At 41.3% G+C, this 16,985-nt stretch overlaps 1 protein-coding gene across 1 annotated transcript in view; it reads right to left on the bottom strand.

Annotated features, from left to right (window-relative positions):
• Nucleotides 1–2,601: 2,601 nt before the first annotated feature.
• usp36 (ubiquitin specific peptidase 36) overlaps nt 2,602–16,985 on the bottom strand; it is a 30,414-nt gene continuing 16,030 nt past the window's right edge. The window contains exons 10-20 of the mRNA XM_034711793.1: nt 16,836–16,976; nt 13,495–13,595; nt 13,265–13,394; nt 12,796–13,158; nt 9,952–10,176; nt 9,398–9,522; nt 8,604–9,299; nt 8,248–8,477; nt 5,110–5,292; nt 4,884–4,999; nt 2,602–4,789 (exon numbers count right to left, since the gene is read on the bottom strand). Coding sequence (XP_034567684.1) covers nt 4,658–4,789; nt 4,884–4,999; nt 5,110–5,292; nt 8,248–8,477; nt 8,604–9,299; nt 9,398–9,522; nt 9,952–10,176; nt 12,796–13,158; nt 13,265–13,394; nt 13,495–13,595; nt 16,836–16,976 — 2,442 coding nt within the window. The 3' untranslated portion in view covers nt 2,602–4,657. The remainder of the gene's footprint in view (nt 4,790–4,883; nt 5,000–5,109; nt 5,293–8,247; nt 8,478–8,603; nt 9,300–9,397; nt 9,523–9,951; nt 10,177–12,795; nt 13,159–13,264; nt 13,395–13,494; nt 13,596–16,835; nt 16,977–16,985) is intronic.

Raw genomic sequence — 16,985 nt, 5'->3', positions numbered from 1 at the left:
CTGTCTGTCATTTCTGTACTCTTGGCACGACTGAGCTTGAACACCGCAGACAGCAGTGTTAATATAAAAAGCACACACTCATGGAGCAGCTACATAGGCTAAACTGAGTGACTATGTCAGAGTGGAGGATGGAGACCAACCGTAATTCTCCCCCTCCATCCCGGTGGTCCTGATGCTGCTGCTGCAGGCGTCACTGCCCGGGGATCCGGGATGTCTGTCCGCCCAGCGTCCGCAGCCCTCCGGATACCTTCTTCCTTCCTTTTTCGTTCTCTCCTTTGCTCTGCAGTAGCTCGTCTCCCAGACTGTGGGTCTTATGGCAGGTATTCTATCCGCAAGATGATACTTTTCAGCTTGTTTTTGTTTTGTTTGTCCCAAGTTGTCGTTTAGAAATATGATTGTGTGTGTGCGGATGTTGTCTGACTGCTGATATCTATCCAGAGAAGTCGGTGCACATGCTGGCCCCGCCCATCACAGATGTGATGTCACGCTCTAACTTCTTCAACCAACAACTTTGCCGAACACTCATTTCGATTGTACGGTGGCCCTGAAGGCCAATAGTAATGAATATTTAAAAAATGCAAAATTAATTTGACTTAGCAAATAAAAAATCAGAATCAGAAAAACATTTCAGAATCACAAAATAAATGTCAGAATCACAAAATAAATTTCCAGAAACCAGAAAGGGTAGGACCATGGTACTTTTTTGTGATTGGCTAATCCCAAGTCTGTCCAGCATCAGTTTTTTATCATTTCCTGTATACATATTATATGTATGTCCCTTGTTGAAGTATTGCACTATCAAACTCAAGCTCCTCTTCCATCCTGGTAAACACTTGAAATGTTGTGCTGGCTCTGCTAATGCAGTATCCAGTGTAAACAGGAAATGATAAATGACTGATGCCGGACAGACTTGGGTTTAGCCAATCACAAACAAGTACCATGGTCCTACCCTTTCTAGTTTCTTGAAATTAATTTTGCGCTTTTGAAATATTTATACTATTACCCTCAGGGCCACCATACAATAGGGGAGTTTGAGACCATTTTATACAGTCTATGCTCGAGACACAGGAAATGTGGGAAGAGAGAAGTGCGAATGACTTGCACCAAATCATATCGGGACCGGGAATCAACCTTGCGACCGAACATTACCACAATGTTGATTATATCTTTAAGTTTTCTTTTTTTCTTTATTTTCTTTTTTGCAAGTAGTGGTGTCCAGTAATCATATACCAACTGTTTATTTCCTATATTTAAAAAAAAAAAAGTCCTTTTCCTTTTTTATTGCAATCTCCCAGGTGCATCTGGAATGATGGAACCAATATGTTTGCACAAGCAGGGGCTTGTTCAGAGGAATGGCCAGGGGCAGCAGTGCCTTCAACACACAAAAGAAATCTGACTGTCCTTCACAGGTGCTGCCGAAAAATCCTCAAAAATGATTGGCTATTCCTTTTGTTAGAGGCGGGACTTTGACAAAATCAACTAATTGGGTTTGTCATATAACAGATTGGAAGTTATTTTTTTTTTTTTTTGTATTTTAAGGCAGCATATTTACTTTTGTTAGTGTCTACATTTGTGACACTTTTAGAACCTGCAAGAATGTGAAAGCTAAGATTTATGCATTACCGCTTTGTTGTGTTTCTTTTTAAAGTAAAAAACAAACAGACAGGTGTATAACAGCTGTATTATACTTAAATAACAACTGTTAAAGTAGACACTGAAGGGTAAACGCTATCATTTTATGTTTGTGTGCATACATACTCCTGCCACCCCTGCCCATGTCAGTCCCTCAATTTTGCCACCCCAGTCAACAATGTGGCCCTGACACAATGTGTTATAGTCATGGTTGTCTCAAAGTTGTCAAAGAAAACAAGCTTTTTTAGATGCTTATAATGAGATGGAATAAGTTCTACTCTGTTTTTGACAGCTGGGTTTAGAAATGCACACATTAAAATCAGCCAATACCAAAAAAAACTTTTGCGAGGATAAATAATGGATCCTAAAAAATGTAATCCAACAATTTAAGTCATTAGGAACTATTTATATTTTTCCCAGTCCTCATCAAAGGCAAGGATTTGGCTGTTCTGATACTTTCGTCCACTTGGGGGCAGCAGTAAGAAGTTCTGAGTATTATTTTTTCATATCTCTTGGCACTGGTTGATAAAGGTTCGGTTTGGTGGCCAAGTATTCGTCTGCTGTTTGAAGAAAAGAGACGTCTGATGCAGCACAAATCACTAAAGCTTTTCATCATTAATTGTCTCAACATTAATCGCAATGAGCACCCCATTTATAATCTTAAAATGTGATTTTTGGTGGTTCAAAGTTTCTGTATCCAGCATATTTTGTACCTCTTGCTGAAGGTGATGTCACAGCAATGCTAGGTCTGAACTTTCAGAACAGGTTTGGACATTTTGTCAATAGATAGCAAGTGCAAAGTTTTTTTTTCGGTCCTTGTGTTTGAGCTAAACGTTCACATTGGATTTGGACTTTAAAATGTCACACTCCCGTTTATAAAGTGCTACTTCTACTACTATATGCTATTTAATCACAATTAAAAAGGTAACACTAATTAAAAGCAGGAGACAGGAAAAAAACACAACCAGCTCACAAAAGTCACAACTTTATTGCACCTTTATAGTTACCCATAGTGTGGTAAGAGCCGCTTTCATTATGAAAGGTCTCCTCCCTGGTCAGAAAAGGTGGTGCCAAATATAGAACCATCAATGCAAACATGTGAATCATTCATCCGCACACCGGTAAATGTTCCTCTGTGTCAGTTTGAGAGTCACAAACTACTTCGATTTCACAGCCGACAAGAACATCCTATGAAAATCAGACTGTGGTAGCTTCTCTTGTACTGTACACACTACAGTGACAGAGGGAAGGTCTTGCATGAAATCGGACAACTCTCTTATACACAAATGAACTAACACATTTGCAGATTAATTCTCAGGTTAATATCCACCGACTGATCTGAGTATTAGTAGCACATTAAAGATCTGTCTTTTCTTCTTTAAATTATATATTTATAACATTAAATCCTATACTTTTTATAGCCAATTCAAGGCAACATCTCTAGAATGAAAAGAAATGCATGGGCAGATCTTTACAGCGTTGGAGGGAAACAGGTAGCACAAGATGGACTGTACAGTCTTCTACCATGGCAAAGCATTTTGTTTTAATGTTGTTTACTCTAAACATCTGTGCCTGGGTTGGTGTAAGATGTTCCAATGGTTTCCACACCTGAAATAGTTTGTATAAAACAGTTTCTACAGGATGTACAGGATGCAAAATGTTCGTTCAGGGAGAGGGAATACTCTGATTTGACTCAGGGGAGTCTGATCAGAGATGAATATGGGATGTAGGACGTCTGGGTTCCTGAGTCTTAGCCCAGTTTCGAGGAGACCAGCATGACTGTCAGAAAATTGCATAGAGATATAACGGACAAGGGAAAAAGAAAGTGTCAGCATGTGGCAGTCCCATTCTAACACAGTGCCTAAAGTATGAAGTGTAACCCTTTGATGTGACTACAGTTTATGGAGATGGAACAGTTCAATCTTCAGATCAAGGGATTCTGAACACTGGACTGTTGAGATGAGCTACGGCGTTGAATAGCTGCACAGTAGAATAAAAAGGCTCCCGTCTGAGTTCCTCCAACAACCCCAACCTGAACTCTGAAATTGCACCATGCTGTTACAGTCAAAAAACACTTGAGTCCCAGTAAACATCCAGATGTGAGGGATCTCAAAGTCCAATGATTTGCTTTTCATTTTCCACAGTTGAATTATTGATGCATACCATAGAGCATCTTTTTTGTGGTTTAAAATATCTATTCAATTGGGGGGGGGTGCATATAAGCAACATTACAAAACAAAAAAAACCTGAATTCACCCAATTTCATTTTTGAACCAGTTCAGACATGCATATTTTAAAACATGGTGGCAATCTTAAACCCTCATTCTACCAACAATACGGAGGCAAAATTTGGTCCTTAAAAAGAAGCCCCATGGCACAGACACTGCAGAAAAGTAAAATAATAGTAAATAATGTAATAAAATACAAAAAGATGTGTACAGAAATCTAAAATAACTTGTTTTGGATCTTTGAAATTTACGACTTATTATTTTAGAAGCAGGGGGAAGATCTCTAATCTCTCAGGCCTTATGTCTGTAAAAGTTCACTCCATGGATTTTTACTCGATTTCATTATGAGACAGATAAAGTTTTAGGTTTTAATCCTTAGCCTAAAATGTGTATTTATTTTATAGCAGCTTTAGAATATTGAGGCAATAGCCAAGGCTTCAAAAGGAGCCATCATTGAGCTGCGAGTACTCCTGTTGAATTTGCAGAGAAAAGCTTGAGCCTCTTCTGTCTTGAGGTTGTTTAAAAGTGGATCTAAGTGGTCAAATCTCACTGGCCATTCTTACTAAAACCTGTAAACAACATTTCATGTTTGTATAAAATTGAGATTGGATGAGTTAACCATCTATGTAATCTATGCTGCTTTAGGCTCAAATGAAATTCAGGTGTTTTGTTGTAAACTGAACACGATAAAGAGACTTTGAAAAGAAAAAAAAGATGGAGGAAAGGAACAGAAGTTTGGTGTACAGTGTTTTTGTCTCCGATTCCAGTCAGCATGACATCAACAGCAATCTAGACTCTCAGCGTCGGACTCCAAAAACTCTCTTCCCTCCAGGTGTCACAGACCACTTGTTCCGCCTGTCCTGGATCTTCTGGAAGATGCTGCTGCCGCCTCTCCATTTTTCTCTTTTATAGTTTTTGATTTTCTTCACCTGTGCGTTAGAGTGGTGCATAAAAGAGCCGGTGACTATAAGCATTACTGTGACTTTTATCCGTGTTGCACATTTCATGCAAATGTAAACCCACCTTTCCACTGTCAAAGTCTTCATCCCACTCATCGATCACAGTGTCACACTGGGCATTACGGACATCTTCAGCAGCATCTCTACTTATAGCAGAGACCTCTCCATCCCAACTGAGGACTAGATGACAAAATAAAACAAATACTCATAAATATAAATGCTTTTGCTTAACTCTTAACTGAACAGGTGTTGCACAAATATCCAGCTTTAAACAACATTCAGTGTTCTACCGTTGGCTCCGTAGGCTTTATCTGTGGCATTCCTGAGCAGCTCCTCCACCACCCCACTGGTCTTTTTTCCATCCCAGGCTGCAGGAGCAGCTCGGGTTGTTTTGTCACTGTCAGTGTCAGCTGCTGGAGCTTGGCTGCGTTTGTAGCCATCCTTCACTTGACTGTCCCACATTATCACTGAGGCTGAACGTACAAAAACAAAACTTTAAATAAACCTGAAACCTGGAAAGGCAAGTTTATTTATAAAGCACCATTCATTCAAAGTGCTTTACAGAGTTAAAAAAAAAACCACAAAAACAAAACGGTAACAATCAACATAACATATAGCAAACACTTAAAACATTTTATGAGCATTACAAATTTTTATGCGGCCAGTTATGTTTGATCTACTCTCTCTCTCTGTACTTATGTAACTTAACGTAAATTGTATTTAGTGTTGCGTCTTATTTATTTAAATAAGGAGGGATTATCATAGATAGTCAGTCCCCTTCACTGCTCTGAAGTCCGTAACTTGCAGAATCTTACATGGGACTTCCAACAGATACGCGTCTGGTCCGTCTCCGATCCGCTGCGGTCCGGCTCCGTGCTCTCTCGTTCGTCAACACCCACCGGTTGCATTTTTTGAATGCAGCACAGAGCAGGACCGTCGGACAGCTGGAGTGAAGTGACCAAGGTTTTCCCACAGCAATCACTGAATGAAGGATTCTCCTCCTCCTCTCCTCGCCCATGTTGTCTTTATCGTCCTCTGAAAACCTCTGAACTGATAACTCCAGGCCTGGCTCCGCTCTAAATGACATTTTTTTGTACTAGTTAAGTTAAAAACGATCTAATGATAACACAGAGTGTTTTATTCTGAAAATGAACCTGGTTTTTAATTTGTTTCGGTGCCTGACTTCCTGTCCCGCTCCATCTGCTATGTGCTGAATTGATGCGTCGTGCTCTGGTGTGCAGCAAAAGTCTTGCGCATCTGATCTGCTGCGTTCTGACCTGCCGGGTCAGAGACGCAGCCGGAACGCGACGGAGCAGATCCAGTGGGGGTTAACAGATACTTTTCTGTGTCAAGGGCGCAGCCCAAAGCTGGCTCAGACCTATTGACACCCCTGCAGGCCATGAGGCCATACCTTGTCAGAAAATAACCAATTTAAAATGTGAAATTAAGAAAACAAACATTATAACATAATAGATTTTAAAATCTAAGATGAAGAAAGAAAGACAGAAAGTAAAATTAGTCAAAATATTCTATTAAAACTCAGTTTGTCAATAGAAATGAAATGTTTCTCAAAAATGTTAAAAATGTGTATTTAAAGAAATAAAAACTAAAGGCGTTTTTCGACCACAGGAACTGTACCCCTGAACTACGTGCGTTTCGACTGGAGGAACCAGGGTCTAAATTTAGTTCAGGGGTAATTAATCTTCCCCCGGAAAATCCCCTGCTTGGGGGGTAGTACTTTTCAATGGTCCTGGGACTTTAGGCTGAACTAAACGGTATTTGTGGAGTTTACACAGTTGTTGAAACAAATAGGGAGTTCCTGGAAATGCATGCAATTTTAGTATTTTATTAAGATTTCAAAATATTTTTTCATATAATTTTTTTTCCCCATACGTCACTGTTCGATTTGCACAATCTACCTGGGACTTCAGCCCATGGTCGAAACGCAGACAACAATGGGGACACAGGAACCTTTTAGTTCTGGGGAAAGTAGTTCTGGGGGCTAAAATACCCCAGGACTCTTGGTCGAAATGCACCTTATGGCTTAAAAATGGGTTTGTGTCCATTAGTGAGTCGTGTAAGCAGCGTGAAAGAGGAACGTTTTTAGTCTGGAGCTTGTCTAATAGTATCTGGGAGGTGACTCCAGGTCTGTGCTGCATAATAACAAAATGCTGCTTCTCCAATGCTTTGTTCTGACTCTTGGGATTAGTGGTGCAACGGATCATCGTTGATCCGTGATCCGTACGGATGCCTCTCCACGGTTCGGCACGGACGTGGTCCGCGGATCGGTTGATGAAAAAAAAAGGTTGGGCGTCAACTCACTCGTCAAGCGCAGTGGTAGTCATGGCAAGTGAAGGAGCAGAGGAACATTATAACCCTCCTGCATCTTGGAAGTCACATGTATTGGAGCATTTTGGTTTCCCTGTGAAATACAGTGAATGCTGAATGTGCTTGAGCCACGTTATGAAATTCCGTCGCGCACCCACTAGACCAGAGGCAATACGCGGGCCGCATCCAGCCGCCTATTTGTGGCCCCCGAACTGTTACTCCTTCACTCTGTGTTTTGGTCGGGTCACCACGTGTTTACCGGGATTTTTTTCTCCATGTCAACGATACGCAGACAGGCTGTTACTGGGTCACTTAAGAGTCCAATGCCGCGAGTGCAATTTTTAACTTTCACTTTCGTTTATGGAGCAGTTCACATATTGGCACTTTGCCAACTGTAGGACCCTAGAATAATACGGTGTGTTCACAGTTTGCTGCTCAAAGAAAAGTGGACGGTGAAAATTAGCAAATGAAAGAAGAATGGAGTGAAACTTTTGAAGTTCCTCTGCTCCTTCACTTGCCATGCCATGAAATGCAGTGAATGAGGCAGGACTGGGCCCACAGATAGGGTGCTTTGCACATGCAGTAAATTTTGAGTTGAATGTTGTTTTTATTTAATGGGCAAAGTGTTTTGCAAAATAAATAGAGGGACAAAGTTGTATTTGTCTCTTCTTCTTTCTTTTTTTTTTTTTTTTTGTTGATCCGAAAAATGATCCGATCCGTGACTGAAATCCGTGATACGATTCGAACCGTGAGTTTTTTGATCCGTTGCACCCCTACTTGGGATGGTCAGTAGGCCAGCCCAGATGTTTGTAGTGTCTTTGTGGTTTCATATGACAAAAGCATGTCAGAGATGTATTTTGGATCTGAGCCACAGAGAGTGTAATATACCAGCAGATAGGTTTTAAAATCTATCCTCTGATTGACAGGAAGCCAGTGTAAGGACTTTACAACTGGAGTAATGTGGTCAGACTTTTTAGTTTTTGCCAGGACTCATGCAACAGCATTTTGAATATGCTGAAGTCGCTGAACAACAACAGGTGCTCTTAAAATGTATCGCTCTATTAGTACAACTACAAGTGTATTGTCAAAACTCAACATACCTTCACTCTGTTTACTCAGACTGCCGTTCTCTGTGCTGATCTTTTTGGAAGGGGGCTCCGCTGCTGCCTCAAGCTCTTCCTCCTTTTTCACATCAGAGTTTCGCCTGCTCTCTTCCCACAGCCCCACCTCTTCTTTTAGCCTCTTCTTCTTTTTCGTCTTTGATTTATTTTTCAACACCGTCAAATCCCCTGTATAGTTCTGTACAACTGTGGCCTTCATCTCTGAAGCGCTGTTGAGGGAAGGTTAAGTTGAAAAATATTTGCATAGAATATTGGAATAAGTAGTAAGCAGAATGATGTGCCTCCATGACAAATCCTGAGCCACGTGAAGATTATCTGGAAATAAAAACTCTCACCTCTCTGTTGCAGTGCACGCTGAAGCTGTATCCTGCAAAGACTCCAACAGTTTCATTTTCTTTTTCTTCTTCTTCTTCTTTAACCTCACAGAGTCCGTCTCCTGCTCGCTCTGGTTAGGCTCACACTGCGTCTGCAGAGCTGCAGCATCTACCTGAGGCTTCTGCTGCGTCTGCTCTGTACCTGAAGTCGATGTCAGACTCCAGATGCCGCCCTGACACCAATCCTCCTCCTGGTTTGATGTGTCCAAATGAGTCGGCACGCACTCTCTCTTCTTCTCTTCGCCTCCATCTTCGTTCTCCCTCTTTCGCTTTTTCTTTTTCTTCTTCCTCTTCTTCTCGCTCGCTGATTCCTCAAAGTTGGTTTGTGTCACTTCAGCAGCTGGAGATGGGACTGGCTCAGCTTCATCCTCCACCTCTGAGTGACGCCGCTTCTTCTTCTTCTTCTTCTTCTTCTTTTGAGCTGCAGGGCTAACAAGGTCTGCCTCTTTCACTGGGGAGCTGAGGTTGTTGGAAAACTTGGGGCTCTTTGGACTGGCACTGTGAAGCCCGTTTGTTTTAAGAGAAAGGCTGGGGTTTGGTTTTTGCAGTGTGGAGAGAGGGGACTGTTTGTGAGGGCTCTGCTGTTTAAAGGATCCGCTCGAGTGGTTGAAAAGCTGAGGTGATGACTGGACTTCAGGAGAATGGAATGGACCAGCTCTGAGAAGAGAAGGTAACAGAACACCTGAACATTGTGGACAATTACCCCAAGTTTGTCATGCCTTTCATGTGTGAGAGAAGCTTCGAAGAGTTCATACCTGTGATTGTGAGAAGGTGAAGCGAAGATGAGGGAGTTAAGTTGATTTTGATGTGTGGGGTCTCTGGACAGCTGGCGTTGCGAAGGGGGCAGAGCATCAATGCTGCTCGGGTTCTGGCTGCGAGCCTGCAGTTATCGACATAAATAAAAACTTGGTGGTCTAAAAAAAATAGCCATGATGTGACAAAAATAAGGAAGAGATTCAAATAAGGAAGAGGAAGGTTAAAAAAGGATGGCAGGAAAAGATGGAGGGGGAGAAACAAAGAGGAAAGGGTATGGCAGAGAAGAATTAGAAATGGTTAGAAAAAAAAGGACAAAATAAAGGAAAAGAAGACAAACTCTAAACCATGTGGCTGATTAGACGTGCACGCTGGAGGAATAACATCATATACAGCAGAAAGTTAGCTAGAAAAGAAGAGATCACTGGCCTTAGTATAACTACTTACTGCAATCAATGGTCAAATAGCAGTTTTGAGTGAGACAACAGGAAACCAATCATAGTCTTTCGCTACAACAGGAGGTGGTGCTCCTGCTTTGGATGGGAAAGAGGTTCACCTTCTTGGCCGACAGTGCCAGCTTCTTGGCAGGCGGGGGCGACATGGTGCTGGTGGCTTCCGATGAGATGTTGTTGAGAGCGGGGGGTTTGATTTTCGTCGTCTTCTGTTCCTCTGTGCTCTGAGAGCGTTCCACGCTCTTGGCCGGGGACGCCACGCTGTTGGAGCCTTTCCGTGGGGTGGAGGGAGTCTCTCCTACAGGTGCACTTTTGGGACCCACAGAGTCCTGGCAAACATGGGGGCAATCACAGACTGTGGTTAGACTTCTGTGTAGTGACACCTGGCCTGAAATTGTGTTCAGGCATTGAATGCAGCATGCATGGTGTACTCAGAGGGGATGATTCACTTAATCAGCTGGGTGTATTTTTGTTTTTGAAACAAAGAAAACGTTTGTGTGAAATCAATACAGGAGCTGAATGAAAGCTAATTCATACTTGTAACTAAACATTATTCTTATTTTAGATTACCACATTTTACTGCTTTCTAACAATTTGTGCATTTAATTTATAATATCAACACATCACTCCTGTCCTCACCAGCTTACATTGGCTGCCAGTTTTTTATCGTGTTGATTTTATGATCTTATTGATTACTTTTAAAATTTTAAATGGACAGGCCCCAAACTATTTAAGCGACATTTTACCCCCCTATGTGCCTGGGCGGCCCCTCAGATCTGTGGATGCATCTCTGCTGGTTGTGCCAAGATCCTGACTTAAAACAAAGGGTGACCAGGCCTTTTCAATCAGAGCTCCAAGTTTGTGGAACTCCTTGCCACTGACAATTAGACAGTCCACAACCTTAACTGCTTTTAAATCCTCACTAAAAACATTTTTTTATATAAAGAAGGCATTTCTCCACCCCTAATTCTTAAATTTGCTCTGCATTCAGATGTCTTGTTTTGCTTCTGTCTTTTTTCCCCCCCCGTTTGCACCGTTTATGCTTTGCAATTCTCTGCTTTTTTTGTTGTGAAGCACTTTGTAACCTTGTTAAGAAAAGTGCTATAAAAATAAAATGTATTATTATATTAATTTAAATGTATTTCAACACTTTTATATTGAAAAAAATAAGCTTTTGTTGATCTGTTCAAGTGCTTGCTTCTCACCGAGTTTGTGATTATAAAGCAGCTTCAGAAGCTTTAACAGTTACTTCTTCAAACAAGTTTATAATTTTGTGACAGACGGTTCAATTAAAGATGGTTTAGTACAGTTTTGCAATTGAATCTGTGCTCCTTTAAGATAGTGTACTGAAGGCCTGAATGACTTTTATCACTGCCAGTGTTTTCATAATGAAGAATGAATTAGGGCGAGGATGAAAAAATGATATAACAACGACAACAAAAAATTGTATTGGTTATTTTTTGCATCGTAATCAGTATTGACTCTGATTTCCCTTAATTGATGCATCCCACGTACTAATATTACGCACATCTTAACACAATAAAATGTATTACCTTTGAATTTTTATATTTTATTGACTCATTATTTGATTGTACGTCACTTTGGTCAACCCTCGTTTTTTTTAATTTGCTTAATAAATAGATTTGGATTGGATTGGACTGGATTGAACTGAAACAGGCCTTGGATTTACAATATGGACAATATTTGGTTATTCTTATAATCAGTTATTGGTTATATTTTGTGGACAACAAAGCCAAAATGATCAATTTTAACTCTCCTAGTGTCAGAATAGGCCTGTGTTACTGTAAAACTTATATTTCTTTGACCCTGGAAGATTTTCATATTCACATTTGCAGACCTTATAATCACATCCAACTTTTATTTGAGACAATAACGAGCAACTCAGGGATCATCAAAGCTAACCGATCATTACTGAATAAGGGGTCCATGTGTCATTAAACGGCCTGTATGCATTTTTCACATATTTTTCTTTGGCATTAAATACTAATAATCACTATATTCAGTCCATTTTAAACTCGTAATTTCTCATTTAGGACACGTTTATGCTTGACCAAGATTGTAGGGGCTGCATCAGCTGAGAACTTGAGCATAAGTTACATTTTAAATATTACATTTAGCTCGGAGGTGTTAAGTCCTCTGTAAAACACCAGCTGTCATGGCCCGTCGTTTTGTAAATTAGATAACTTGTAGGATGAGAAGCAGATGATTTTACAGGCAGAATGACGTCTGCAGAGTGTTCTCTGCTCTCCCTTCCTTAGAAACGTTTCATGACTTTGATCTTTATTTCTGCTTTTGTCCATGAGAGATAATTTCATCAGGACCATTAAAACAGTTGGTTGTGGTAAACAGTTTCACCACTCGATGTCACTGTTGTGTTCTACTAGGGATTTTAACATAATTGATTGTTAAGAACTTACTCGAACGCACACTTTTTGATTTCGATTTTCTATCACGTGGAACAAACCTCATGTGGTGTCATATTTCGTTCAGCTTTCAGGAAGGTGTTTTAAGTTTAAAGCATGTTTTGATGTGAATCAGCTGCTCAAGACGTTGCGCACAGCGGAGACACTTAGCTGGGGGCTGCGGCTGAGTGACAGGTCGCTCCACACATTGATATTCAGCGTGTTTAACATTTTGCACGCCTCGACATGATCCGTAGCTATTCAATACTGTCAGTTATATACATTCTGTCGTGAAGGAAAAGTTGATTTAGGGGGAGAAAAACGTATTTGGCGTCGTTTTTTTTTTATGATTAAATCGATAATTGATCGTTACAACTTCCAAAGATCGATCACAGAAAATACTTAAAATTTACATGGCAGAGGCATGAGAAGCAATGCCATGATAAATACCTCATTAAGTTAAGTGCACTGTAGTGACTGGACACAGGAAGTGATAAATGTGTGTCTCTTCGGTGCAAGTATTACCTTTGAGTCAACGGTGTCGGCAGAGGAAGAGTCAGACAAAGACTTAAATGAGGTAGACGCTGCCATGCCTCTGCCTTCGCCACCCTGCTTTTTATCCCCCTCCGTCCTGCTGACCCCGTTGTTGGAAGGAGTTGGAGTGCTGCTGCGGGACTGCGCTTGGCTCTGGGGAGCGGGCTTCTTCAGCTTCTTGAAAGGTTCGTCAATAACCGTGGGTCCACCTGGCAGCTTGGGTGGGCCGTTGGTGGACGACGTCCAGTTGGAAATTCGGGGCTGTTGCTGAGAGCTCACGCCGTTCCTGGACACGGGCAGGCCTAAACCGCCGTCCATAGACTGGATCTTGCGCAGTTGTGCAGGTTCAAGTTTCTGGAGAGAGGTGGATTGTATTTATAACTCGCATACAACAAAGAATGAGCAAGTTCTTTCAGCAAATATGAAGTCCAGAGAGTCAACTGGTTGACACTTGTCATACCTTTGTGACCTGTGGGGATGACAGAGGCCCGTTCAAGTTGGCTCTCTTAATCTGTTCACTATTCTTCCCAGGATGCAACACACCCTGCTTGGTTGACTGCCCGTCTGCATTCTTCTTTGTTTCAGGGATCCTTTAATGTACAAATAAAGACATCAGTTTATTTCATTTCACATCCAGGAGGGACGGAGAACACCTGTGTGGATCTCTTGCAGCACATCACAGGGTCTTACCTCAGGTAGAAAAGCACATACGCCTGCTGGTTCAACACCACTTTGATGTTACTGGAGTGCACCATTGAATCATTCATTTGGTACCATTGTCCATTGCTTGCCTGAGAAGAAACAAAGATGAAACCATTATATAAAGAAGGAGGCAACACTAGCTTTGCTCTCTTCAAGCCCGCTACAGTGTGCCGTCCCACTGACTAGCATTTTTCTTCTCTGCATGTTGGATCTTTTGACCATTATCAGAAGCCGCATGTTTTATAAAGACACCCAAAACAACACAACCCACATTCTGAAAGGTTTGATTCAATATTCCCTCATCACAACAATTAATCTGTGTATTGATTACGCTTGCTAATGACGTAGCGTTTCGCAATTATCTGAATCTATAATAGCTAGGGATGGGTACCGAATTCGGTACTTTTATAGGTACCGACCGAATTCCGTTGGTACTACCAAGTACCAATTCACGTAAATCAAACGGTACCATGTTTCGGTACCTGAACGCATCATTGTGACTGTGAGGGAGTTGAAGAATAGGCGATTTTCCCATACTTTCGCCCTGTAATAAAGTCAGAGACTGATTGGGTGGACGTCTCTGCTCTCTGCATCTGTGTGAGAGCGCGCCAAACGGAGCATGCAGCTGACGGGCGCGCGCACTCAGCGCGAGGCAGAGCTGAGGGAAGATTACGTTTATTTTATACATACTGTGGTTGAGACGGACCCTCTCGCTCCGACTACCTGCCCTGTTAATAACCGTTCCTGTGTGTGTGAATTAGGGATGACCACAATTAATCGATTATCGATTACTTGATTGTTAAGAAATTACTCGAAACACGCATTTTTGTTATCAATTTTCCGTCAGGTGGGACAAACATCATGTGGTCTCATATTTGGTTCAGCTATCAGGGAGGTGTTTTAAGTTTAAAGCATGTTTTGACGTGATTCAGCTGTTAAAGGTGTTGCGCACAGCGGAGACGCTCAGCTGGGGGCTGCGGCTGCGCGTCAGGTCTCCACGTGCGCTTTTTTAAAAGAGTATCAATACAAAACTGCTGCCAACAACAACACAGACACGAAGGTTGACAACTTTAAACAGGACATTTCCACCTTTGGATACGAAGGCAGCAGACTGGTGGGAAATTCAGGTATGCTATGTTTGCAGACCAGCAACATCAGAGCCGTCTGAGCTTTTCTGCAGCTGGACTGATGACCCGGTTGCGCTCCCGACTGACACCTGACTGAATACACATGTTTATTTTTCTCAATAAGAACGAATAGACAGAAAACTGGACACTGCGAATCTGAAGTACTTTTGTATTAGTAGTCTCAGCCTTCACTTTATAAGACTATGTCCACGTAGAATATTTCTATGAGCCTGATCGTTGATATTCTGCGTGTCAAACATGTACCCGTATTCAATCCCGTCAGTTATTTGCATTTTGTTGCTGTAGAAAATATTATTTAGGGGGAAAACAACGTATTTGGCATTGTTTTTGACGTAAGAATAATAATGTTTTTTCTTAATCAATTAATCGATAATTGATCGATAACATTTCCAAAAATCGATCACGGAAAATACTTAAAATGTACATCCCTAGTGTGAATGCCCAACAAGTAAGTTGTGTGTCCTGTTATTATAAAGAGACGGAGAACTGACTTTTCCCCGTCTGCAGGCGTTCACGTGTGTTCATTGATAAACTCCCGAAAGAGCAATTAGACGCCACGAGCATGTCAGCTTATATATCTAATCACCTATATAATCCTGTTTCTGTTCATTTCATGTTAAATTAAATAAATATGTTAAATTAAACAAATTTGAGATGTTATTTTTTTTTTATTAAGATTTATTACCACATAAACACACACAAAAGTACCGAAAATTGGTACCGTTGAGTACCAGTACCGATTCCCAGGTACCGGGTATCGGTTCAAATGTGAAAGGTACCCATCGCTAATAATAGCGCAGAATGACATCAGCAGCAACCAGCTGCACATAGCTTTTATAGCAGCCATATGAGAAAGTTCATATTTAACATGGGAAGACATTAAGAGAAAGGATGTACTGCAGGACCCTCACTCTCTCCTGCTCTGATCTCCTGTAGACTGTGTCAGGCATTGCAGGTTATCAGGGGCAGAAGGCGATGAGATCATCTCATTTATTAATCACGGCTGGTGATCTTACAGGGATATAAAAAAATGCAAGTGGTCTGCATTATACTTGGGCAGCCCAAAAACATATTAAGGCAGCTCGAACTGGTTTTGTCTATGTGTGGGAAACACAAGTCAAATTCATACAATACTGGAATAGTTAAATACTAACAGATATATGTTGCTTCTGTGACAACATATTTAGTAAAGAGTTGCTAAAACTCTGAACATATATTACATTTTTTCAGTTATTTTTTTCTGTCATACAGATAGAAGGGCGATTTATAGGACTTGTTGGGGGATGCTTTAACTTGGAGCCTCTGAGAGCCTTTTCACCTCTTTTGTTTCTTTCTTTATTTGACACTCTGTTTATCCCCATTTTCTGTCTGAAGGTCAGGAGTGTGGCTATGTTCCAAGGACCAGTTCTCTCCAGCCACAAATCATCTGGAATAACACATTAAAGCAATCTTTCAATCTGGGAGCCAAACAGTTTCTTGGCATTCAATTTGAATATGCCCAAAGAGGCTACTCTAATTTTATACCTACTGCATATTTAAAGCAAACCTTCTTCATTCTTTTTTTAATTGAGTTGTAAAGACAGCCCTGATCAATTTCTCACAATGTCAGGAAACATAAGACCCTTAAGCCTAATTTTACTTCTGCTTTGAATTGCCAGCGTAGCCTGCGATAAAGGTCTGCGTACCTACGCAGAGGCCTATGCACGTAGCTAACCTCCTCCAAAATGTAACTATGCCTTTAATCAACGCGTACCGCAAGCCCCGTGATTGGTCTGCTTGGCAACATTGTATTTCCTGCATTTACAGCACTTCCAGGATCACCGCTCATCAACTAATATTTCACCCCCTCTGACATGTCCTCTTTATTCTTCACTGTAATCATTCCTGTATGATAAACAGTAACATGTATCAGCTATAAATTAACATAATACTTCCGGAATCGCTGTAAAAAAGTAAGCAGAGATTGTAGCGGGGCCGGAAACAGGGGACCGACTAGCAGAGAGACCACACTGACCTCAAGCGTTTCGGTGGAGGATTGTTGCGCGACACGGACAGATCAATGCAAAAGTATGTGCTGCTCACATCTGCGTTGACCACTGCTGCTTAGGGTCCACGCAGAAGTATAAACCAGCCTTTAGACCTTAAGAAAAAGAAGACCTTGATAACAAGGAGGCCTCTTACCTTGACATAACAGTAGTAGTGACCAGCGTGACAACTGTAGCCAGAGTGCACCAGGACGGCATAAAGACCGTACATGACAGGATCTCCTGAGCTCTGAGACATGTATGGGCGGATGTTCAAAAATTCTGGATATCCAACATCCTACAGGAA

This window comes from Notolabrus celidotus, chromosome 20 (assembly GCF_009762535.1).
Source record: "Notolabrus celidotus isolate fNotCel1 chromosome 20, fNotCel1.pri, whole genome shotgun sequence".
Taxonomy (NCBI): domain Eukaryota; kingdom Metazoa; phylum Chordata; class Actinopteri; order Labriformes; family Labridae; genus Notolabrus; species Notolabrus celidotus.
This window is presented reverse-complemented; position numbering and strand designations above follow the sequence as displayed.